The sequence below is a fragment of the Heliconius melpomene genome, chromosome 10, assembly GCF_056956725.1.
Source record: "Heliconius melpomene rosina isolate 202511_hmr_F chromosome 10, ASM5695672v1, whole genome shotgun sequence".
Lineage (NCBI taxonomy): Eukaryota > Metazoa > Arthropoda > Insecta > Lepidoptera > Nymphalidae > Heliconius > Heliconius melpomene.
Window position 1 is genome coordinate 9,823,577 of NC_140398.1, and position 25,602 is coordinate 9,849,178.

Genomic DNA, 25,602 nt, shown 5'->3' on the forward strand with positions numbered 1-25,602 from the left:
CAACAAAATAGCAGTTGTGCCACGCAAGGTGAGGAGAGCGCATGCCTGGACCCGCTCCTTCGCGTTTGCGTACTGGGCCCATTCCGCTTGATGTCGTTATCAATGTCGGTAACTCAGTTGTACAAGTGACCCACCTACATTCATAATCATATATCTCAAAATAGCTTATTAAATAAGCAACTAGTGTCTACAAAAAGAATCATAACATATTTGAATATGGTTTAGAAGTAAACACAGTGAATATAGTAGGGGGCCAAATTAGATTAAGATTTTCTGATGTACTACCGTGCTGGTAAATTCGTACTATTATTGCTGCTATTTTCCTTGGATTCCAGGGATTGCTCTGCGAGTATACAATATGAAGTGCCACACAAAATTTCTTTTAATACGTGAGTAGAATTTTATATAAACACAACTATATTATTACTGTTTTTGTTACAATATTACTTTTTTTACTAATACAATTATTTATAGCGTACAAGCATGGGCGGTCAAACTCGGAACTGAATTATATCACTTTGGCGAATTTATTACCCGAAAGAAAGAAGTCCAAGATGTAAGCGTATAATTCTTTAGTTGCTTTATTTTTATCTTACTTAACTTAAGACCGTAGCGTTTGGTGCTCTGTTCTCTCTGACTACTCCGCTAGGGATAAAGCGTGCTTTATTTTTGATAGTTGGTATAGATTTTTGGGATGTTATTGAACATGATTTTGTTTTTAGAGCTTTAAGTCTGCGCAGATAGAATCTAGAGATGGAGAGAAATTAGTCCAAAACATGGCAGACGACATACAATCAATGATGGAATTGAAAATTAGTGCCGTCAAAAGAATAGTAGAAGCTGCTGAGAACATGGCATTTGATAAACAAAATGAACCAGTGCCTGAAGATTTTCAATTTTATAATAGTAAAGAAATGGAAGATCTATATGAAGACCAGTCAATGACCACTACACCAGAACCGGAATTTAGCATGGAGTATTGGATCAATCGCCCACCGTCAAAAAATGCACATTTACTGCAAAATCATCATTTTTCCAGTATACCTGTTAATACTAATCTTAGCAGCGTACATGTCCCAACTAATGTATATACTTGGGGTAAGTAAATTAAATAATACAAAAAAATCATTAGTATTGTTTAAAAGTTTATATTCCTTTTTTTCATTTATAGCACCTGAAGTTATAAAAGGAATTCATTGGTCGGAAGGGTTAGATACACATTTTATAAACAATTACCAAAGTGACCCAACGTTGTCGTGGCAATATTTTGGTAGCTCCACGGGATTTATGAGACATTATCCAGGTAACAATAAAATTTGGGAAAAATGTTTAGCGTTAGTTTTAATTAATACTAATTCTAATTTAATTTCTGTTTTTTATAGCTATGAAATGGCGTGCAGACCCTGTTGATATTTACGATTGTCGTACGAGAGCATGGTATATGGAAGCAGCAGCGAGTCCCAAAGATGTTGTTGTTTTAGTCGATCGTAGCGGATCCATGACGGGCCAGAGGAGAGATATAGCGAAACATGTAGTGACCAATATCTTAGATACGTTAGGAAATAATGATTTTGTCAGTGTGATGACTTTTGCGGATACTGTGGAGGAAATTGTTCCTTGCTTTGAAGATTCTCTTGTTCAAGTATGTATATATATAATAACAGTAAAACTGATAAATATATTTAAAAGGCAAAGATATATTGTAAAATGACTGTAATTTGTAAATTTTTAGGCAACATTGGCAAATTTACGCGAATTGAAACTAGGTTTGGACAATTTTGAAACAATGGAAATAGCAAATTTTTCAGCGGCTTTAACGAGGGCTTTTGAACTTCTTGAAATTTATAGAAACAATAGCGGAGGTGCTAATTGTAATCAAGTAAGTATCGGTTTCCTCTATCCATACTATACTAGCTTACAAGAGCCAATTAAATAATAGAATTTAGATGTTGCATACAACAGATATTTCAATATATATTCTTATTATATTTTAACAATTAACAATGTAAAGTACACGCAAACGAGGGTGCCAGTCACCAATTATTAATAGAATATAATATATTTCTTTACGATTTGTAGGCTATAATGCTGGTTACCGATGGTGTTCCATATAATTACAAGGAATTATTTGAAAAGTACAACTGGAAGTACGAGACCCCAGTGCGAGTGTTCACGTACCTGATAGGTCGCGAGGTAAAGGTAGTACCACTCCAGGTATTACTGTGTGTTGTAGTCATTGTGCGACCTGCATAATGTATTCCTTGTACCTTCTACCAGTACACCTTTAATGTGGTATTCTTCTTTCTTCTATAAACTTGTTTCAATGCATGCTACACCTATCATATGTTGTATTTAGTTCTTATATCCATTCTCCATTGATATATTGCTTCGCTTGTAGATAGTATTTTTCTATACTCGTACCTATATGTTTATATTTAGTTTTAAATAACTATTTTAACTTTTACTTAATACTTCTATGTTGCATGTTGTTATTGTTAATGATGTGTTTGTGGTTTGAAAAGTTATTTTTAGGTAGGTCTTTTAAATTATTTAGAATATAAATCAGCATTTTTTTTCTTTTAAAGTAGGCGAGTAAGTTATATACGTTTATTATTTAATTAATTGCCTTTAGACTATAATATAATAAATAGAATAATAGGACGCTGAATTCGCTGTAGCCTTATTAACTTGATGCTTTCCCACAAGGCTGCATCGACATCATGTCACCCGTATGTAGCAGAAAGCACTGTCATGCCCATGTTATTTTGAATAGAATAATATCCTATGAGGTTGTAACAGGTGGCGGACGTGAGAGAAGTGAAGTGGATGGCCTGTGCTAATCGAGGGTTTTATGTGCATCTGAGCACTCTAGCTGAGGTACGGGAGAGAGTATTGGAACACGTGAATGTCCTCGCCAGACCGTTAGTGTTGCAACGTGAAAAGCATCCTATAGTATGGACTCCTGTTTATGCTAACGTTACGGTAAATATTCTGTCGCAATCAATTATCAACCAATTATTATGTATGTTTATTTATTACAATAATTTCTATAGGATCCCAAGGTAGCAGACTATTTATGGGAACAACGAGAGAGGGCAGAGCAGAAAGAAAGGTTTATGAGTCAGCGTCGAGATAAAGCTCTCTTTAATTCAGAAAAAGAACAGAATAGAAGGTGGAGAATAACTCAGGTAACTATATTATTTTATTAAATTTCATAAATAGGTAAATGCAATGTTAAGAATGTCTTAAAGTAGATCGCAAAATTTTAGATGAAGCAGGGTCAGTACAGTGAACTTGGAAATGCCCAATATCAGCTGATGACGTCGGTTTCGATGCCGGTTTATGATTTACGACATAACGAGGTATGTTCCCGTTGATTCTGTTCTCTTTTTTTAACGAAGTTCCTTCATTTTTGACATATTTGAAAATTAGAACAAAGGAGAGCAGTTGTTTTGCTCAGCTACACCATTTCGTTGTAAATCCTTCGTTCTTTTTTTCTTTTAATAAATCTGTAAACCAAAGTATTCCAAATTCAAAATTTTCTTATGCATGTTAAAAGTTTTTACTATTTATTTTTGAAGGTTTTTACAGATTGGTTTATATGTTTTCTACTAATCGGACGTAAGATGTCTCCTTCTTTTCATCTTTTCGCTGAATATTACATAATTTCTTTAATATTGTGTATCATAAAGTGCCTTTTAATAATATTCGGTTTTGATGGTTTCCCCTCAGAACATCACAGAGAATGTACTGATAAATGAAGCTTACTGGGTATCAGTTACAAAAGAGGTACTACACTTAGAAAGTTTTGATGATTTTAATGTAAAGTTTTGCAAGATACAAGAAAGTTTTATAATTTAGTTTTTGGATTTCAGTAACGGTAAACTCTTGTTTGGCCCCGTTAGCGATGCATCTGTCTCCGATAGATGCGTCGGCGATCGGTCGCTAGCCGACTGACAATGTGTTGTTTAACCCTTTTGGCTTACTGTAGTATAGTAGTTTTCTACTAGATTGTAGGCGTAGACCACTAGGGTGTTATGAATTAACTTTTCTATCAGTAATCAAAGTTATTACTTTTGTGCAAGACTTACGATCTACATTACGCACACTATCTAATTAAAAAAAAAGTATTTTTTGCCTGAATTTAGTAATGTCTTCGTAGAGACATTTTTAACGATTGACTTGTATTATCAGAGTAAATGTAAATATTTTTCATTCAAAGTTTCTTGCAGCCCACCATGAGAGACGAAAGGGGCTTTTGTTACTTAAGTATTTGTTAACTCTAAATTATATATCTAAAAATGAAAAAACTTTTAATTAACTAAAGATGTTTAGTGTAAATATAAGTTTTCTCATTGATAGAGGAGACATTATATACTAGTGGAGGTCGTTACAACGCATTTACCTATATATTGTTAATTTTATTGCATTCGTACATCAACAACCAATCGCAGTCTGTAGAGGAGAACGGCCAGAAGGAGGTAGGCACTCGTTCTTATAGATTACAGTGATGGCTGGATGATGATGATTGAAAGTCGAGGGATGTTCCAAGTCAACCACGTGAATATATATTGTAACATAATTTTCTGTTTAAATAGCACATGTATTTTTGCACAGGACAAGATTTATAAAAATACCTAAATAAATTAATTTAAGTATCTATAATACGGAATACAATACACCTTTTGTTGAATATCGATTAAAATTTTCAAAATGTATCTTAGAAATACGTATTTCCTTAGGTTTTGCCGCAATTGTAAATATTTGACCTATCTCTTTCTGTACTCTCACGTGGTTGGCTTTAGAAAAATATAAATATCAAGCAAAAATTAGTTCTGAGCACAATTGAATAAAAATTGCCTAATATAAGCCTAATATTGGACTTTGAATTGAAAACTCAAATAAAATTGGAATATAAAAATATTATGATCTAACATTTTCATGTAAAACGGAAAATAATAAAACTATTTAACGAATTATAAAATTAAATATGAATGCAATAAGTTATTACCATGTTTACTTTTCCAGTTGTTTTGATTTATGCAAATATGTATTAAATGTCAACAGATTCTGACAATGGACCAAGAAGGGTACCAGCCCATCTAGAACGTAGTGGGTTTTAGTTTAAAGAGTAGTGTTTTAATACAATACAGATCGTAATTTTGATTGCGTAGAGAGCTAGAACCTGTAATGATGAATAAATTATATTAGAAATATTAAAATAATGTACGAGTAGTTCGTAAGCATTTTCTCTAACGGGGCATAGATGCTAGACGACAGATAACTATTTGCTAGATATGACAACTTTAATACATTATTAATAACATTTTGTAGATTTAATAATTATATTATATAGGGGTTGAGTAGACCTAATTAATCATCATGTTTGCATTGTTGTAAGAATTTTATTTAACATATATATACTAACCATTTACCATTTTTGGATGTTTAGTGTATTCGTCGAGTTTTTTATCTTATTTTATATAAAAAAAGTATTATTGGAATATGTAGTTTCTTCAATAAGATACATGAATAGTTTTTACAAATTTTCAGATGCGTATTGCTAGGTTATTGGGAGTTGCTGGTACTGATGTACCTCTCTCGGAAATCCAAGCCTTAATGACACCATATAAGGTAGGTATTTTGGAAACGAAAAATTTTATAATCAATTATTAGCTGCTACTTAGTATAAAAGTTACATAAAAGATAATTTGATTAAATCTGTTAACTGACTTTTCTTCATTCATAAAATTTCAAAAATTTAAATTGTATACTGATATGACATTTTTACAGGTTGGTGTAAATGGTTACGCATTTATGGTTACAAATAATGGATATATTCTAATACACCCGGATCTGAGACCTGTTGTAAGTATTCAACATTAAACACCTAAATCTTAGTGTGTTTAATATTTTCATTTATTTTCATAGCATAACCTAAAATAACTTTTATAAAAATAATATTCACAGTTTCAACAAATTTTAAAACCAAGTTATAATAGCGTAGACATGATTGAAGTAGAATTGTTTGACGACGACAGATCTCCTCGAAACTTTAGCAAAGAACTAACTGCGGTAAGCAAAAGATTATTTAAATTTTTTTTATTCTCGAGGCATTGCATGTTGAATGGTAGAACTGAACGCCACGATTTGCCTTTGTTAGTGAGGAAAAAATAAATATTTTAAATATATTCATTCCCCTGAGTGGGAATTAAAGCCACACGCTTGTGTGTCAAGATTACTTCTATAATAATGAATTTTTAAATATGCTTTTAATTACTTTACCTGTATCTAAATAAGACAATTTACATCACATCCGACACTTTGGCTGAAAAATATATTTATTAAATAAATATGGTTTTTTTTAGTTAAGAAAGGAAATTATAGATCAAAAAACAGGAAATAAATTGATGAGTATCAAATATCATATGGAGGATATGGTAAGTTCTATTTAATTTTTCTAATGACCTAAGATCCCAGGGCCCCCAGAACTGTCAAGCTGAAATTCATTAGTCTAATATGTAGTTAAGACGATATGCGTACTTACTAATTTGAAAGTGGGGCCCTTTCAGAGGTAGAGCTAACTAAAGGTAAATAAAATCTCACTTACGTTAAAGTTGAAACGCTCGTTTTTAAATATGTTTTTAAAAACATAAGTAGTAAAAAATGTATATTTATTACCCGACCCTTTATGTGGGCCTTTACTCCCGTTAGACGTCTTAAAGGTGGTTTAAAATTAAGGCAAACTACGTTATACTAGCTAGCCAAAATTTTACATATATTATTTACGGTACTCTTTTTGTCGTTTGTATGCTGAAGGAGATAAAAACCACATAAAGCATACGTAATACAATTATATTAAATTACTATATTAACAAATTTGATTTTATTTCTTTTCAGAAAAGAGTATCTCGTGGAAAAAGACATTACTTTTGGACTGGTATAAGTGATTCACCGTTCACGTTGGTGGTATCTATACCAGAAAATTACGGACGCCACCGTATAACGCCCCCACCAACAGATGATATTCATCGGCTCTCGTTAACATCTAAAAATATTTCGGCCCGTCAATATCTATCGGATAAATGGAGCATTCATCCTGATTGGTGCGTGAACTAATATTAGAATATCAAGTGTATGATTTATGTATGCTTTTTAAAATCAATTACAGAAAAATATCATTAATAATAAGTTTTTTATATGTTATCAATTGAAATATAATTAATATTGTATTTTAATTATTGGCAAAACCATAGTATGCAATATGTAGACGATTGTTAACATAAATATTTTGAATAATATTTTATAAATATATTTTACTTTTTCTATATTTTCAGGCTGTATTGTCGTCATTACGAACGCACTTTTGTCTCGCCTGAAGACGAGTTGCTATATTTCTTAGAGAGAGTCGCTAAGCCCGGCTGGCGCTGGCCCGCTAAGCCTCGTCCACCTGAACATCATAAGAACAAGGGACACGAGCGGCATAACGAAGGTTAGTACTTACTAGTACCAATGAATTTCATCATATATTAAAAGACATTTTGGTACTAGATATATATTTTTTATGTTGTTCTAGATGTTGTTTAAGATGTGGAAGAGTATCGTCTTTCTCTATTTATTCTACTTATTTACGGAATTCTTATTATGAAATTTAACTTAAATAAAAATAATATAATTTTCTCTTTTTTATTTTTACAGGAACAGACACCAGAGAAAGAAACAAGACACCCAATATCACTCCGCGTAATGAATACTATTGTAAGTAACGACAGTTCGGGAGAATAAAATGGTCACTAAAGGTAGAGCCAAAAAACACTTTATAAAATAGTTTCGTTATATCATCAAAAACACAGTTATGTAAATATTTTTTTGTTTTAATTGAACACAAAAATTAAATATTAAGAATTAAATATTTGACTGCTATTAGTACAAGAGGTGTAGGCCTGTTGTCAAAAAGTAATATCAGATTAGGGCATGCAAAGCCCTGGATGGCTGACACCTACACTATATGTGAACACTCACGCAAATGCAGAGCCTAGCTTAGACCTTGCGGACTGTACGTATTTTTAGTGTATATAAACTTATTAGTAATAATTCAAACATTAAAAATCATTTTTAAAAAGAAGGCACAAGATATAAAAAAATAAACTTTTACAGATCTAACCTTAAATTTTATTTTAGGTGATCATGGATTAATGCAAGCTCTAGTTTATGACGCGAGAAACACGGCTTGGTTCAATAAGAGTATTTCTGAATCTGCTTCTGATGACAAAGCGTAAGTATTCTCAATAAACTATTTTGTTTTTAAAAATAAAGAAAATAGTGTAGAAAAAAAAAATAACTGGATGTCTGTAAAATCGGCTTACAATTTTTTTTAAATCGGTTTACAATCGGGACAATTTTGAGTGATAACGTCATAAAAAAACATTGATGAATAATTGCATATTTTTATGAATTGAATAATTCAATTATACAAATTGCATTATACAAAAAACTATTTTGTATTATACAAAAAAGTTAATTGAAAATATATATTTATATATTTTTTTCATATATTTACATTTATTGTTACTCGTTAATATTTTTCTACTGAAATTATACAATTTAATTACAAGTAACAATAACTAGACAGACGCGTTACAAACCTATCGCTTAGGCCGATCGTGCCTCTCTGTCCGAGCTCTCGCTTGGCCGCTCGAATCAGGCGGAACGTGACAATGAGTCATGCTTTTTCATGTGTGCAGCCGGCATTCAAGTATTTATAAGACGTAATTACTAATAAATTCAAATTGCATTATTTAGAAAATAAACAAATTTCATTGAATAAAATTATGTTATTTTAATTCAACTTAATATTTATATTGGAACATATTTTATGTTACTCATTACCTGGATAGCCCATTGACTAAAGTGATTGGATTACTGCCGAGGTAAAGTATACATTATAAGAAATAATTACAAAAACTACAAATGATTCTAATATGTTTTCTCTGTAAATGAGGCGTTTATTAATTGTTGCAATATAAATTATTTTGTAGGTAGATCTGTGTTTTGTTTTGTATGTTATGCCTCAATGGATTCGGCAAGTATGAAATGTATAGAGTTACAATATTATTTCTTTAATTATAATACTTGCTGCTAATGGATGTAGGTATATTTTAATTATGGTTAAGTTTACGTGAATCTTTGTGAAAGAAGTCTAAAGATCTTAATGATCTTTCTTGGCGTCATGTCTTGTAATTTATCGAATCGTTAGTATGAAATGAAAAAATATTTATTTTAATATAATATTTTTTTCATTTCATAATCAAGATGCTTGTCCGTAGGGCCGAATTCATCCAACGTTTCGGGTACATCGTAGCATTCCTTGCAACTCACAGCGGACTCACGCGCTGGCAAACACATCCACCAAAGGACCACGACGATAAGTAAGTACTCAAATAAGTGTCAGTTTTTCTCTTTTGTATTTTACTAAGTGACAGGATTTTTTTTCATAAGCTATTATTTTAGTCAATTAAGGAAACATATATAAAAGATATAATTTATTTTATTGCTTTTTTTCTTCTTTCGAATTTTATTGCCTTCGTAATTTCTTAAATTCGAACTTTCTTTGATTTTAGCTCCTGCTATCAGCTTATCATAAATAAATTTTACTTATACTAAAATATAATGAACACTACCTTCTTTTATAGACCTGAATTCGGTAAGCAATGGCCACGAGCAATAGATGAAGTCTGGTATCGGCGCGCCGTTGAGCAGCATTATGTGGATCCCTTAAGCTTTGTTTACAGCGTTGATCTTAGTACTGACAAATTTCCATTGAATGTTTCTTCTGCCATGGTGACGGCAGCTCATGCAGTTTTCCATGGAGACGGACATAGAAAAACTCCAGCTGCAGTCGTTGGATTCCAGTTCAAACATGAAAGATTAAGCGAATGGTTCGACAATATTACATCTTCGGTAAGTTTAAGCAAACGCAATAGCGTTTCCTACCGAAATAGATCGAGGAGTCTAGTGATATCTCTAGGTAGATAAGCGATCTATAAATATCCGCTTGAACTAGTTATTCAAATTTGTAACTTCCGAAGTTATTTATATAAATAGGTATTATTTTTTTTTTCAGTGCGAGCACAGTAAGGAGTGTGTGACTTGTGCATCATCAGAAAATTGGGATTGCTATTTAGTGGATAGCAACGGATGGATCATCGTAAGCAAAGACTCTAATCAAACTGGACAATTTTTCGGAAAAGTGAGTTGAGTATTGTTATAATTGCCCGTCTTCAAATTTAGAGTGAATAGGTGTTTTTTAAGCAAGCATGCATCACAGTAATGTAAACGTTTGATGCGGTCAAACGTAAGCTTATTTTCATATAAAAAACAATAAAAGAACAAAGGTAATCCTTAAACTTCTTTGTTATATATTATTCTTTGTTATTCAGATACGCCCAGACATTATGATGAAATTGGTTGAAGAAGATGTGTACAAGCCTGTCCATATCGTTGACTATCAAGCGGTGTGTTTCAGGGAGAAGAAAGTGACAAATCCGGCTGCCACGCTGTTAACGGTATTTATTTCTAGGACGAAGTGTATATTTTAACTTAGGTACCTAATTAAAATAAAGAAAGAAATTTGACTAATTATATAAACGCATGGTGATAAATGCTAAGCTGAGACATATTCTCAATATTATTGACATTATCAGGGACAGAGTACCCTCTTCCCTAGCCAACCGGTGTCACTGTATAAGCTAACAGCATTAACCTCATGTTCGAAAAAAAAAATATTATTGACAGTGATTGCAAAATCACACACACATAATAGAAAATAATATAAAATTCTAGATTTTTCAATAAAATTTCAGCCTCTCGAGAACTTGCGTCACATCATGACGTGGCTCCTCGCTACTACTGTTTGGATTTATAACTCAATTGGACTCGGCTTGGCACAGGCTTCAAGTTATTCGTTTGACTACGGTATGTCTAACGTAAATCTATATCGATGTTATGTGTTTTCAGTGTTCATTACATAAGTGGATTATTAAATTAAGGCAAAAGCAATTTACATTAGTTAATGTATGATTTAAAAATATATATATTTGTCAAAGAATTTATAAAGTTGATGTTGCTCTTATGCGTTGTCAGCATGGTCTGTATTTGCATGACAACGAGCATACAGTCAGTCTCTGTTCATAATTATATGTGCTGGTATTTTAGACGCGCTACTACTGCAATTGGCATTAAAAATTACTTCTAGACTGGCAATTATACATTTTAAAAATGGGTAATCATTTTTATTATACTTACTGATTATTTTATATTTTTACTACAAAAGAAAACAACTTAACTAAGTATTTCTCTGTGCTAACTCCTTAATTCTTCCTCACAAAAATTTCAAAATAACTTGTTGCACAATACTCGTATATAAGTATTAATAAGATGAATGCATGCACTTGTGTCCGATCGTCTCGGGATTAACTTAGTTCATAGATATGGCAAAATTCCATCATGGAGTCATCAATTGGATGTAGGCAACATGTTTTATGACAGTAGTAACGACTCCATCTTGTTTTCAGAGTTTGTTACACCCACTGGTGAGTTTATAGATCGAGCACAGTAGACAGTGTTTCAATGGCACTGGTGGAAATATCGAATATTTTTGTATTTTACCTTTCTATGTTAATACGTAGATTGATATCAGGAATGTGCATGTTTCTTTGGTAATCAGATCCCATTGAGATATCTTAATACGAATGTTGATGAATATCCTTATTTCCAGTTTAAAAAAAATCTTTCAGTTAAATGAATGTAAACTCGTTAGTTGCTGTGCATGAATTCGATGTAAAATGTTTCAGTCGATCAAGCTTTTGTCAATTCAATGCTTACTTAAAGCTCAAATTATTGCCTACTTACTTATTTCTAAATAAGTCAATGAAGCTTCTAATATTTTTGTTACCTGCTCTTCTCTATTTTTTCGACGCTGTAAAATAAGTATGCTTTCAAAAATTATCATTAAAAAATATGCCCATTTAGGATATGGGTAGCGACGCCTACTGCCTAGTGTTGTAGATATTTGCCACTTTCTTTTTTCCGTGTCTGTAACTTTATATGATAAAATAATTCTGCATTATTTACCATTTTCCTTTTATGGTATTTAGAAGCAGTATATAAATTGAAATTTTATCTGAATATTGCCAGAGTTCTTATTATTTAATTTTAAATTGTTTCCTGCATGTACTCTAATTGTTAAAGAAAACGATCTTAATGACGCCTTTTATTTTTAATATACAGTGGCTTACCAGAATTACGAGAATGATGAAGATACAGATGATCCATCGATGTCGAAGCCGCCGTCAAGAATGCTGGAAAGGGATTTCGAGAAGCTTGTATTAATAAATAGGACGAGACCTACCCCTTGCGATAGAGAAATGTTTCTATACCAATTAGAGTATAAAAACCTTGATGAAAAATTAAACAAACCTATGAAAGGATGCGAAAGACCTTTTTATGTTCAACTAGTTAATTATACAAACATGCTTCTAGTGGTTGTCGATGCAATATGTCCACAGAAGGAAACTTCTATTTTGTCAATTGATGCTACCGAAGTACAATACAATGAGTCGTTGCCATGTTTGAAACACATGCACCCGTTGTATAGGAAGCAACCTAACTCCTGCATTCGGAATCACACTGAGGTAAGTATGTCTAAGTTGGAAGTTGGAAATATTAAAGTATTTTACCTCACTCGGCAAGTCTAATATATATTTACTTAAATATAATTCACTATTTTTGTGATCATAATATAATATTCAAATATTAGAAAATATATTTATAATAGGTAACCTTTGCTCTTGGTTTGTTCATTATACAAATTTTATTATTTCAGTAGGTAGATATATTTTGACCTTTGGAGGGCAAGGTTGGTAATAGTATTTACTATTACTAATACATTATAATAACGAAATACTATTTAAAATTATTAAAATTGCCGTTACCATATTATAATTACTATTAAAGTACTATAATAATTAATATGGTACTTTAACTAAGTACTTTTTTATAACACCTAGAGTTGAATCTTAATTCCTACGATATATTTTACAGGAGAGCAATATTGACATGTGTGGACGAGGAAGTTTGCCGCATAGAGTGCTTTGGATACCTCTAGTCTCCTTTACATTTATTCGATATTTGTAAAAAGTTATAGCCAAAATATCTTAAGAGAGAAAGCTCATTATTTATGATTTTAAAGAGTTTTAATGTTGGTAGTCGTTTTAAATGTAAATCATAAATTTAATTACATCATAAATTATTTTTAGTAACAAATAACATTTCATATAACATATCAATAACCAATATATTCCTATTTACTGCATATGCCCTTTAAGTGTTATTATGCAAATTATCATATCAATAGTAGAGTTAAATTCATATCAAGATTTAGAAGTTTTCCTTGATATCAGATTATATACATAAGTATGTGGGTACTTCGTTGATATTATAGATAATCCACAAATTTATTTCATATTTTTATTTTATTTCATAATTATGATCTCTGTAGTTATAAATGTCCGTGATATTAAATAAGTTGAATATAGAACTCGTATTCTAGCTACTTAAGTGTAAAATAACTGTTTTAATATCAGCCATTTAATATTAAACTTTAATAATATTAAATCATATTTGTCGAGTGGCGACTATTTAACAAATACTTAATTTAGTAAATTAAATCTAGTCAGATCTAAACTGCTAAAAATAATTCACAATTTTAACGCTTCTAATTCGTCAGTCAGTGTGTGTGTTGGGAAATAAAACCCATTAATCTATTATGTACCGTTCATACAATGTATGTATATAATAAGATATCTTGTGTATACTTAAAAGAATTACCTATATTCATTTGATATAGACAGTATCATTAAACTTTATTTTATTTAAGTCTACCTTTACAGTATAGCTTTGTTACTAATTGGAATTATAACAATACCTATATCAATTTATATAACTTATATTTAAATGTTTCAAGAACCGCTTATTTAAGTAAGTTTTTGTTCCGTCCTGGTAACATTTTAACTGGGAATGAGATATTGCTAAAAATCCTTTATATCAATGTTATTAATTAATAATGTTTAAGAAACAATACCTGATTATAGATTAATATTTTGAATCTCATGAAACTTAGATGTAAAATTTAAATTAAATGTATTGAAAAAATTAATACTTCTTATTTTACAAAATTGTGATTAATTTGGTACAAAATAAATATTTCATATATTTTATAGTGTTTTATTTAACAATAATAAAATTTGTATTATAATCATGGACGTAGGAAGAGTGGAGACTGGGTGGGGACACCAGACTACTCTGGGGAATAGTACTAATAAAAAATTTTCCTTGAAAAATTAGAAAACACATATCTGTTCAAAAGTAAAGTCCAATTCCCCCCCTAGAAAATACCTCTATACACACTTATGATTACAACCATGCCTTGAATTAAACATTAAATAAATTTTCATGTGTCAATAAAGTCACAATTTAGGCATTATTATTGATTGCTTTAGTTTCAAGTAATCAATAATAATGTCGTGGCTATGAGAATATCAACTATAATCATCATAAAAAACCTTGTAGTTACTATCTACCAACCAAATAAATAAAAAAAAAATTAACATCCAACTATCGTTAATATTCCCATAAACTTTTTATTAACCACTAATTATATAACATTTTTAACTTTTGCCACTAGTTTCTATTTTATTTCTTGTAATGAAGTTTTCAATGTCAGCCATTAAAAATTGATAGCGTTTTTGACGTAGTAAAGATTCTTGTAATTCTTCCAACTGTTCGCCACCTTGCATGAAGGTCTTTAAGCTACGAATTGTTCCCCCACCTTCCCTGTGCTCTGTCACTCGGTCTTGAGGGTAATTGTATGTCCTTATTTTTTCATTTCTATTGCTGGAACCAATCTGGAACATAAATTTCTAGATAAGAATTGAAAGTAATGAAGTAGCTAGTGTAAGAAAATTAAATTTAAGCCACATTAGCAACATAGTAAAATTTATGGTATTTCTATCGGCCATTACTTCACATTAGAACTATATTTGGTTTTAAATGGTTGTGAGGTCTTGTTCAGGAAAATGAATTATTATAATTTGGCAACACAAATAAATATATTGTGAAAGTCTGGTATGATTTCCACCACTCTACATGCAATGTCTTAAAATTATACAGGAAGCAGAGAAGAGGGTGTCCTAATACTACTAGGTTATCTCTGCCCATCCTGCTATAACATGGGATAAATATATATATTAAATCTAAGATATTGAGTTTTTTTAACAATATACCTGTGACTTCCTTTCAGTATTAATTTTTGATGTTTGCTCAGTCTCTTGTTTTTCAAGCAATATCGTTCTTAATTTTTGTAAAGCAATTTGCTTATTTTTAATTTGGGATCTACCTTCTTGACATTCCACTACAGTTCCAGTAGGGATGTGCGTTATGCGAACAGCACTATCTGTCGTGTTTACATGTTGTCCGCCAGCCCCACTAGCCCTTTTTGTTTCAATACTCAAATCACGATCAGCAATCTCTAACTCAATCTCACTAGCTAAAGGTAAAACAGCAACTGATACAGTGCTTGTGTGTATACGACCTCCTTTCTCTGTAACTGGTATTCTTTGGACGCGATGTACTCCAGCCTCAATTTTCATTAATTCAGGTGCTCCTACACCTTGTATTATGAGGGATCCTTTCCTTATGCCACCAAGATCAGATTTTTCAATGGAAGCTACATCAACTTCCCAGTCCTTATAATTAGCATACTCTTTATACATATCGAAAAGTTCTTTCGCGAAAAGCATTGACTCTTGGCCGCCAGCTCCAGCGGTAACTTCAATCATAATTCCACCTTGTGATAAATATGGTTCTATCAAAATAGATTGTAGATCATCATCTGCTTCTTTAAGACGTTTTAAATATATTTCAGCTTCCTCCTTAATCATCTTCTTGATTTCTTCATCTTGTCTTTCTCGATTATTAAGTTCCTTAAGAGATTGAATGCTATCAAAAAGGGCAATTCTTTGTTCAAGTACATTTACTATTGGTTTTATTTCGTGGAGTCGTTTTGTATCCTCAATATTTTTGCGTATTTTAGTTTGTAAATTTTCATGTTCTAGCATTAAATGTTTCAAATAAGTTTGAATTGCCGGATCGGATAAATTAATTGTAGTTTTCGAAGAATATTGCCGAAGAAAATTCAAATTTTCAAACTTACAAAATGATTTTAAAACTGTAAATCTTTTAAAAGACATTTTAATAACTATAGAAGTATTTAAATTACAAGAATACAAATAAGTAAACATTAAACTAAGAAAAGCTCAAGACTAGGTATGTCAAAATCACATTTTACATAATTGACAGTTTGACGTTAAGATTTGACGTTTAGTTAGTTCTTATTAGAAATTTAATCAGCTTAACAGATAACCAATTTTAAATAAAATATGTATTGAAATTTTTTTACATAAAAAAAATATTCAATACATATCATAAAATTGGAAATATAATGCTTATCTCGTCTGGTTTATTATTTAACATGTCTTATTTTTAACAACACAAAATGGAATAAAGCGGTGACATCTCGTGTCGAGTAGCTTACTTTTCGATACTTATGTGTTATTTACAAGAAAGATGGCGTTGTTGTAGCAAAACACTTTTATTCCTACAACAACGTAAATGAAAAAATATTCAATTAGACACAATGCCCCAAGAATAACTAAAAACACCAAGGGTTGGGTTATGAATGTCTTGTCTTTGAATTGTGATTTTTTTTTTAATTTTGTTCTACGAATCTAAAAATTGGCTTGGCCTTGCATGATAACCGAAAAATCTACACTTTAGAGATGTAGTGCGCGGCGCTTCCTAAATATCCTTTGGACTGTTTTCCGCACTAACAATCTATCCTTAGGGAACTCAAGGTTAAAAAACGATTGTCATTGACTGTAAATAGCAAATTTTAAAGTTCTTTGGCCACACAACCAGAAACATGGAAAATATGGAGACATGGATTCGATGGAAAGCCTTTTGACTAGATTGTGCAGAGCAAAGTAGAGGACCAGAGATCCCGAGGCCGATCATCTACCCGATAGACGGACTTTATTAAAACGGTAACGCGATCTACCGTAACGGAGTGCTCTCGATATACTACAGACCGACTAAGATACAGAGACATTACTAGGGCTGCGGTCTGGGACTAATGACTAAGTACCTAACTTGGCCATGTCTGCGAGTCTCAACCTAGTGCGCCACCTAAGTAACCACGATCATTTTGTCAAGAGTGCCCGACTAAGAAGAGGAATTCGGCGGAAAGCGGGAGTATCTTAAAGGGAACAGAGTGTCTCAACACTAGGTTCTCTATGCGGAATAGGTACATCGTATCAAAATATGAATTATCTCTATTTTATAAAATAGTAGGTACCTTATAGTATCGTCGATAAATAAAGATAAAATAAAAATAATGTTGGATACAAAGAGTGAAACTCTTTTTTAAATAAAAAAGTAACCCTTATATAGTAAGCTAATATTAGATTATCTATTATTTTTATTTTTTTACTAGAAATTTACAAACGTACCAACCTATCTAAGTTTGTTAAAGTTTGCATTAAGACGCAATGGTGCAGATAAGACTTTGATATGTTATAGTATTACATTGTATTTTATTTATTTTTAGGCGTAATTTGCATTTAGCAAGTTATAGAGAAAGAGAATGTAATGTTAAAACATTTCTACCTAAAATTGGCACCCATTTTTAATGAAATTGCGTATTGGATGTTGGAACCTACGCTGCTTTGGTTAACCTTCAATAAATATATGGATAAATTAAATCTGAAACATATGTCACGTATGTAGTAAGTATATATTATACTTATTTATGACCTTTCCGTTACATGCAGCTAATGATAGGCCATTTTAACGTCAGATGTAAAATAAAAGTGAAATGGTATTCCAATTTAAAAAATTCTTTCGAAGCGCAATTGCCACATCAACCACAACGATTCGCCTATTGATAGAATTATTAAAGGTTTCCAAGGGATGTTTTAAAAGGAGGTATTTTGGTTTACCGCAAAAACAGTATTTTTGCGTTATCATACATTCTCGCGTGGAGTTATTAGCGCTAATGACAAACAGCCAGACGGGTACAACCATTGTTAACGCTCAGACCACATCGCTTCCTTAATTCCAGCGTGTGGTTAATAGCCAAGGAAAGTTTTTTTTTGTTTCAACATCATTGAACATATCTTACACTTAAAATTAAAGGCAAATTTTTAGTTTTCGATAATGTAATTTATGTGTTATAAAGAATATAATAGCAGAAGGAGGTTGTTATGTATACATAAAGGAATAATTATAATTATAATCATTCGTACATAATATTAATACATTATCCATGGGTATAGCTCTATATAACTCTATAAGTCATTGTATTGTATTTAAATGCCTTAAACCTAGAGCTTTTTTTTTCAGCCTTACGCCCGCGGATAGCAGGGATAGAAGAGGGAACCTAGTATTGAGATTCTTCGTTCCTTCCTTATTAATAGAATAAGTTTATTACGACTTTTTTCAACAATTGCCGCACAACAGCAGATGAAGACATAATTTAACCTACAAGAAGAATATGATGAAATATATTTTGAATAGTCATAAAATGAAATTGAGTTTAGTATTTTCTAAGAAGTTGTACAATTTCTATAAATTACGTAGAACATTAGCATTTTGTTATATTTTGTGGTTATTGTGCGTGTTCCATTATAATTCAAATGCGAATAATAAAATTACTTTGCGATTAGATTAGTCAAAGTAACTAATTTCAAACTAACATTTGGTTGCTTCGATACTTAAATAAATCATGAAAAATCCAAAAAATATATTTCTAAAATACATTCGGGTGAAACACTTTAAGATATACCTAATGTGCGTGGAGGCCGTGATGCAGGTACAAATGTGCGGTTGTAAACGCGACTGGTTGTGGGTTCGATCTCCACTCGAGGAAATGAAATATTAATATTTTAATTTCAAGTCAAAGCGCAGCGTTGAGCTCTGCCACTCAACACGCACTGCCTCTAGAATTCGGCGGAAAATGGGAAACAGAAATGTCCTAACACTAGATTTCCTCTGCCTACCCAGCTCTGTGCAGGATACAGCGTGAAGCTGAAAAAAAACAATTTTAATTAAAACTATAAAAAACCCTTTAAAAATTATAAGACTCAAATATGAAATATCATATTACTTCCAACACACGAACATTTGGTATAAAATAGAATTCAATCAAGCCCCTGTCTATTTTCAGAAAGGCTGAGCTTTTCCTATCATATATTCATATACCTGTCACTCGGTTAGATATGACCCGGGGCTATTTAGACACCGTAACATAATCGATAAATCACATCAATTATGTAATACGAGTTGCAAATGACATGGTAGCTGGCCTGTCTGTCCGCTCGTTTACCCAAACGGCATTGAATTATATTGATAGCACCTTATACGAGTATCTACCTATGCCATACACGCAGCTAATGTTTCATAATTACAGCCGAATGGGTAGTAAGGCATGTGTGCACAGAGAAAACTATAAAAATATCTCATTTTTGAAATATTGGTAGAGAATGCTACTGTTTTCAAGCTATATCAATTGCAATAGTAAATTTAGTCAAAGACATTTAATTTGAATTATAGAATAAATGAGAGAAACAAAGGTACCTAAAATTCAACGTATAATAACTATAGTGTTTAATTTTTAATTTCATTGAGATACCAAGCTACTAATTTAATTATAAAAATATAAAAAAATAAAGAAATCGTATGTACGGTGTACACAAGGCCTAAGTAGCTAACTTGCACTCCTCATCTATTTTATTAATGAGTAAATTACTCTTGTCAGTCTCGTAAAGATCACACAAAGTCGATTAAAAATGTCTTTATATGAAAGTTGAGAAAATGTTATCGTTTCAACGAGATTTTTTGCAAAGAAACATTTGTTGGTTACTTTAACATGTTTTTGTAATAACTAATTATACTCACATACATATGTATATGTATAGTGTAAACGCATCAAAAAATAATGGCTTACTTTCCATTTTTGCTCTTGTTCTGTATTTATTTGATAGATAGTAATGGTGTGTAGGTATATGTACCTTTATGTTTTTAAATAATCAGCTGTGCGCTGTATCCCGCACACAGTAGGGTAGGCAGAAGGAATTTAGTTTGAAGATACTACGTCTCCCACTTTCCACCGAATTTTTAAAACGTTGGGCTTTTGCCTTGGTGCCAGAGCGAAGAAATTAAAATATGTGCTTCTGCGCCACGGCGGCTTCATATGTTTTTATGCTTATAAGAAATTAAAGCCCTTTAAAATTATAAAACTATAAAGTTATACCTACTAGGTATTCGTTTTAGAAAAAACTTAAGAAATTTTATTATTCTATGACCGAATTGCACCACGATAGATATTTCTATCTATCTTTATTTATATCATCAAGTCAGTATTACAGCATAGAAATATTTTTCATTAACTAAAATGATCGTTACAGTAAGCAATTTAAAAAATAAATCAAACGTCTTAGAAAAAAAATGTGGCTACGGCATGTAATATTTCTTTGGAGAGCTCTTAATCCCACAGTAAGTTCCGCACCATTTCCCGGGTTCCCGGGAGACACTTTAACCATGACCAGCAAATATTGGCTCACTTAGTTTACTCTTTTATTCCGCTACTGTAATAAAATGGATTCGGATAAATTGAGCACATATTGCTCGAGCTAGAAGATATTTTTGTACTTTTCATGTTTTATTTTTACTTTTAAACAATAATTGATATAGCAATTGTTATCATCTCACCACGATTAGCTAAGATTTACATAAAACTAAAGAAAAACCTAAATTTTATGAATGTTTGGCTAAATATCTTATAAGTAGAGTTACATAAGCATAAGGATACATTCCGATGACGCCGCACTTGCACCTCGCGGAACCGAACAATAGTGTTTTAGTATTTTGCTGATTTAACTGTTTTGAATTATATAAAATTTTAATAAAGATTCTCTGTCTTCAACTTGCTTTAAAACAGAAAGGTTGTTTATAAAATTAAATAAATAATTTTTAAAAAGCCTTTTTCTCGCCTGAGTAATTTAACTGGCGCAGTCGGTAGGATCGCGGCGTGTTTGGCTTTAATCAAACTCTTAAAGCCCGCGAACGGTTTCTATCGTTATTACCGCGATCTATTAAGAAGAATCTACGACGGCGAGACCGGCGGAGCACCTAAGCATCGGAGGTTCTGCCAAGCAGTTGAGTCCCGGTTGGAGATGCAGAGGTTTCTTTGGTGAGTACTTTTGTTATCCAAGTTCCTATGCTATATTTCCTTCCGTATTTTTGTATCTGTCTATATAGCTCAAATCGCGATAGGCATTTACTATTATTGAATAAGTTTATGAGAAATAAATGAAATAATAAATAAATGAAATAATAAATGAAATGAAATAATAAATAAATGAAATAATAAATGAAATGAAATAATAAATGAAATGAAATAATAAATAAATGAAATAATAAATGAAATGAAATAATAAATAAATGAAAGGAAATAATAAATAAATGAAATGAAATAATGAATAAATAATTAAATGAAATAATAAAATATTATTTTAATAAATATTATATTGAATTGAAATATTTTATTTGTTTGAATTATTTTGTTAAATAGGTTAGTCGTGATTAAAAGATAAAATGTCTTTTGAAAATTGCGAGAATTCTAGTTTTAAGTTAATTTCAGATTTTATGCCACGTTACGATGGTAATTCAAAAACGTTGAATTTTTATATTAGAGAAGTAGATAATATATTGAAATTAATAGAGGGCGCAGCGAAACACCACCCCGCTATTGTGTGTTTGATAAAAAGTAGACTCAGTGGAGCCGCAATAGATGCAATAGCATACGAAGAGTCTCTAGACTCGTGGGACGCGATTAAACGCGCTTTGATTAGAAGATTAGGTGAACCTAGGAACGAAATACAACTAATGCAAGAGCTAACTCGAACGCGACGTAATAAAAACGAAGACGCGGAAACTTTTGGGAAACGCCTTCGAGACATACTTGACACCCTTTTGTCCGTAGGTAAACATAGTAACAAAGAATATTATGAAAACATGGTTATAGAGCAATATACGAACCAATTAGACTTTCAAATTTCAATAGGTGTGCGTCTAGCCAGGCCTACCACATTAGAACTAGCAATTGTACAAGCTAGGCAAGAAGAAGCTAAGCTCACATACAATAGATTTGATAATAATTTTAATATGTCAAACCCCCAAAGTAAGGTTAAAGAAAATCATAGAAACTTTATTCCATTTTCAAATTCACAATCTAGATTAAATAATCCACCTATGCACGTAAATTCAAATTTTACCCCTAGACAAAATAACTGGACACCAGAACAACGTCAACAATGGGTTCAGTCAATGCTACCATGGAAAAACCGACAACCCTCAGGTAATTATAGACCTTTTATTAATCATAGAGGTAACATCCCTCACCAGCAAATAAATCCACCCCAAAAAATATCAGATGTGACTATGAGGTCAACAAATAAACCAGAGAAGCCGCAGTTCGCAGTGGAGGAACTCTTCTACACAGACGAGCCACAGGAGCAACAACTCAATGAGTATTCCCAACACTACACCCCAGGTGAGTATTATTATGATAATATACATATACCAGACGAGCAGGATACTTATGAACCAGTTAATGACGAAATAAGTAACCAGCAGGATTTTACGTTAGGCATAGACCCAGACGTAAAGAGATAGTAAAAATAAATAATCATAATAAAGATCATTTACCCTACATAGTAATTCCCGAATTTAAAGGTAAGTTTTTAATTGACACAGGAGCTTCGAGATCCCTTATCTCACCAGAAGTTATATTTAATTCTATTTTTCAAAATTGTGTAGAATATGAACCATTTGAAATAAAAACAGCTCATGCGACAACACAGCATAGTCATGTAGTAAATTTACCCTTACCCCCAATCTTTAATAGCGATATTCTTCATAAATTCCTTATTTTTGATTTCGACCCTAAATACAAAGGACTTATAGGTCTAGATTTATTAAAATCATTATCTAGTAATATTAATTTGAAAAATAAAATACTACATACAGCGACAGCCGACATACCTATTTATTTCGACTATAATAAGAAACTTATAAAAATAGAACCAAAGTGTGAAAAACTTATCACGTTAAAAACAAACTATACTGACGGATTTTATATCTACGACGACTATATTTGGTCTAAGGGATTAACATCCCCTGCTGCTATTATTAATGTTAAAATGGAAAATTTATAACTAAAGTCATTAATACCAATTCAGAAGGACGAACCATATGTAACATAGGTACATTTAAGTTACGACCATATAATGTTATATATAAAAAAGGCAAACAAAATATAAAAGCCGACGCCTTTCCTATGAATGGAATATCTCACAAAAATGTAGAATCATTATCAACCGTAAATTCTAATAATAATAAAGTCGACAATATAATTGACAGTATATCCCAAGACTTAAGTGCACAAACTAGTGAAAACGTAGCGCAGGTACCCCTTGTATCTAGTAATAATAACGATAACAACATAGAGCCTGACAATGACAGACATAAGATTCTCACATCAGAGACTGACAGTACGAGTATCAGTACTATTGTTCCTAATAGCTTAGTGTCCACTAACCATTCCCAAACAGATAACAAAAATAAAGGCTTACTAATTAAATGTAACGATAATGACAGACAAGTTAGGCAGTTTAACCCTAAAATAACGCCCAGTTCGAAATATAACCCTAAAATAACACCCAGTTCGAAGTACAGAGTTGATAATAGAGTAACTAGATCATTGATAAAGGACGTATGTACCAAAGTAAATACTACTGAGAAGAAAATAGTATCATCTTTAAGGAAATACATAAGAAGACCACATAAGGTAGGTGAAACAGTCTATGAGCAAGTAGCTAAGACGACGCTCAGAGATGAAGCCATACCAGATTTCAAAGGTCCGTATAAAATAATTAATTTGCACCCTTACAATAGAACGGAGATTATAAAAAATCATCCTAACTCTAACTCTAATAGAGTTCGTTATAAATTGCTACGAAGGCCTCATCAGGTCCCTCGTGTTCCACACAAGAGCCAAAATAACCCTAGATCCCATACATAATGGAATTTTATTATATTATATTATTTACATTTTATTAATTAAAGAAAAACTATTATACAAAATGATATGTTTAACCTTGCTTTTACTTACTTACTAACGAATAAATATTATATATAATAGTTCTATATACAGAAAAATATTATATATAATAATTTTACATACAAATAAATACTATATATAATAATATATAATTATTTTAAAGAACTTATTTTGTTGTATGCGAAAATACTTCATCTTAAAGGATATATAAGGTTTATAGAAATAAAATAGAATATAAGTTAGATTTACTTATAAAAAACAAAAAAAAAAGATATTATTCATATTCCTAGAGTTAGACATAGTATTATAAATGGTTTAGTTTCGATAGTAATTCGATACTAATAATTATAATTATAATAAGGACATTTATTAATTCATAAAAAAATATATGTAGTTTTTAATTTTGTAAACATTAAACCTATTCAAATAAATAAATCAAAGTGTCTATTATGATGAAAGCATATAGTACAGAACATTTCCTAATTTCCATCCTAGAAATTCCTTCCATTTCTAATGATAAATATAACCTAGTTATTCCTTATTTCCAACCCTTATACTTGGTAACAAAGGGTACTCTTACCTAAAAGAAGGATTTAGAATATATACCTCTCGATTATATACATCAACTTGCATATAATATCCAAACCCTAGAAGAAGAGGAGAAAATAAAGAAATAGAGTATTATCCTGGCTGGTTCAAGCTTATCTATGATTATTATATACTACTATAATAAATGTTATTTTTGGAAAATCTACGAGCATTTTCCCAGAGTCCCGGAGGAAACCAGCAGCGAGGACGCTTCAGGAACCTGCAGGACCAGCTTCCATCTTAAGGAGGGAGGAGTTACATAAGCATAAGGATACATTCCGATGACGCCGCACTTGCACCTCGCGGAACCGAACAATAGTGTTTTAGTATTTTGCTGATTTAACTGTTTTGAATTATATAAAATTTTAATAAAGATTCTCTGTCTTCAACTTGCTTTAAAACAGAAAGGTTGTTTATAAAATTAAATAAATAATTTTTAAAAAGCCTTTTTCTCGCCTGAGTAATTTAACTGTAGGTAGGTTTTTTTTGTAAACGAGGCTTGTGCCGCTGCGCCACTAGGCCTGTATCCCGCACACAGCACGGTAGGCAGAGGACTCTAGCGTTAAGACATTCCGTTCCCCACTTTCTGCCGATTTTTGGAGTGGCAGAACTCAACGCCCCGTTTTGCCTCGACATCAGAGCGAAGAAATGGAAATATAAACGTAAATAAATATTTTACTTCCCCGAGTGGGGATCGAACCCCCAACCGTCGCGTTGCA

At 31.6% G+C, this 25,602-nt stretch overlaps 3 protein-coding genes across 15 annotated transcripts; 2 read left to right on the plus strand and 1 right to left on the minus strand.

Moving 5' to 3' along the window:
• The first annotated feature begins 124 nt into the window (after nt 1–124).
• stj (voltage-dependent calcium channel subunit straightjacket) lies at nt 125–14,278 on the plus strand. 13 transcript variants are annotated; one of them, XM_085192301.1, is made up of 29 exons: nt 125–389; nt 475–556; nt 723–1,098; nt 1,172–1,303; nt 1,383–1,642; nt 1,733–1,879; nt 2,080–2,199; nt 2,800–2,982; nt 3,054–3,188; nt 3,270–3,362; nt 3,733–3,789; nt 4,455–4,481; nt 5,554–5,634; nt 5,794–5,868; nt 5,971–6,075; nt 6,369–6,440; nt 6,901–7,106; nt 7,338–7,492; nt 7,699–7,758; nt 8,182–8,275; nt 8,898–8,930; nt 9,327–9,428; nt 9,693–9,960; nt 10,124–10,249; nt 10,440–10,565; nt 10,863–10,974; nt 11,574–11,591; nt 12,289–12,692; nt 13,102–14,278. In XM_085192301.1, exons 1-29 carry the CDS (start codon nt 277–279, stop codon nt 13,192–13,194), a joined length of 3,855 nt encoding a protein of 1,284 aa, XP_085048427.1. In that variant the 5' UTR covers nt 125–276; the 3' UTR covers nt 13,195–14,278. The 13 variants fall into 13 exon arrangements, with proteins under 13 accessions (XP_085048427.1, XP_085048428.1, XP_085048429.1 ...); XM_085192302.1 differs by having other exon boundaries at nt 2,080–2,193; XM_085192303.1 differs by lacking the exon at nt 11,574–11,591.
• On the minus strand, nt 13,514–16,406 carry mRF1 (mitochondrial translation release factor 1). Its single transcript, XM_085192316.1, has 2 exons — nt 15,342–16,406; nt 13,514–14,963 (listed from the first exon to the last, which is right to left on the minus strand). The coding sequence occupies exons 1-2, from the start codon at nt 16,356–16,358 to the stop codon at nt 14,727–14,729; spliced, it is 1,254 nt and encodes a 417-aa protein (XP_085048442.1). The 5' UTR covers nt 16,359–16,406; the 3' UTR covers nt 13,514–14,726.
• Nucleotides 16,407–23,378: 6,972 nt separating this feature from the next.
• On the plus strand, nt 23,379–25,364 carry LOC146535523 (uncharacterized). Its single transcript, XM_085191608.1, has 2 exons — nt 23,379–24,022; nt 25,065–25,364. Exons 1-2 carry the CDS (start codon nt 23,513–23,515, stop codon nt 25,125–25,127), a joined length of 573 nt encoding a protein of 190 aa, XP_085047734.1. The 5' UTR covers nt 23,379–23,512; the 3' UTR covers nt 25,128–25,364.
• Nucleotides 25,365–25,602: the final 238 nt, after the last annotated feature.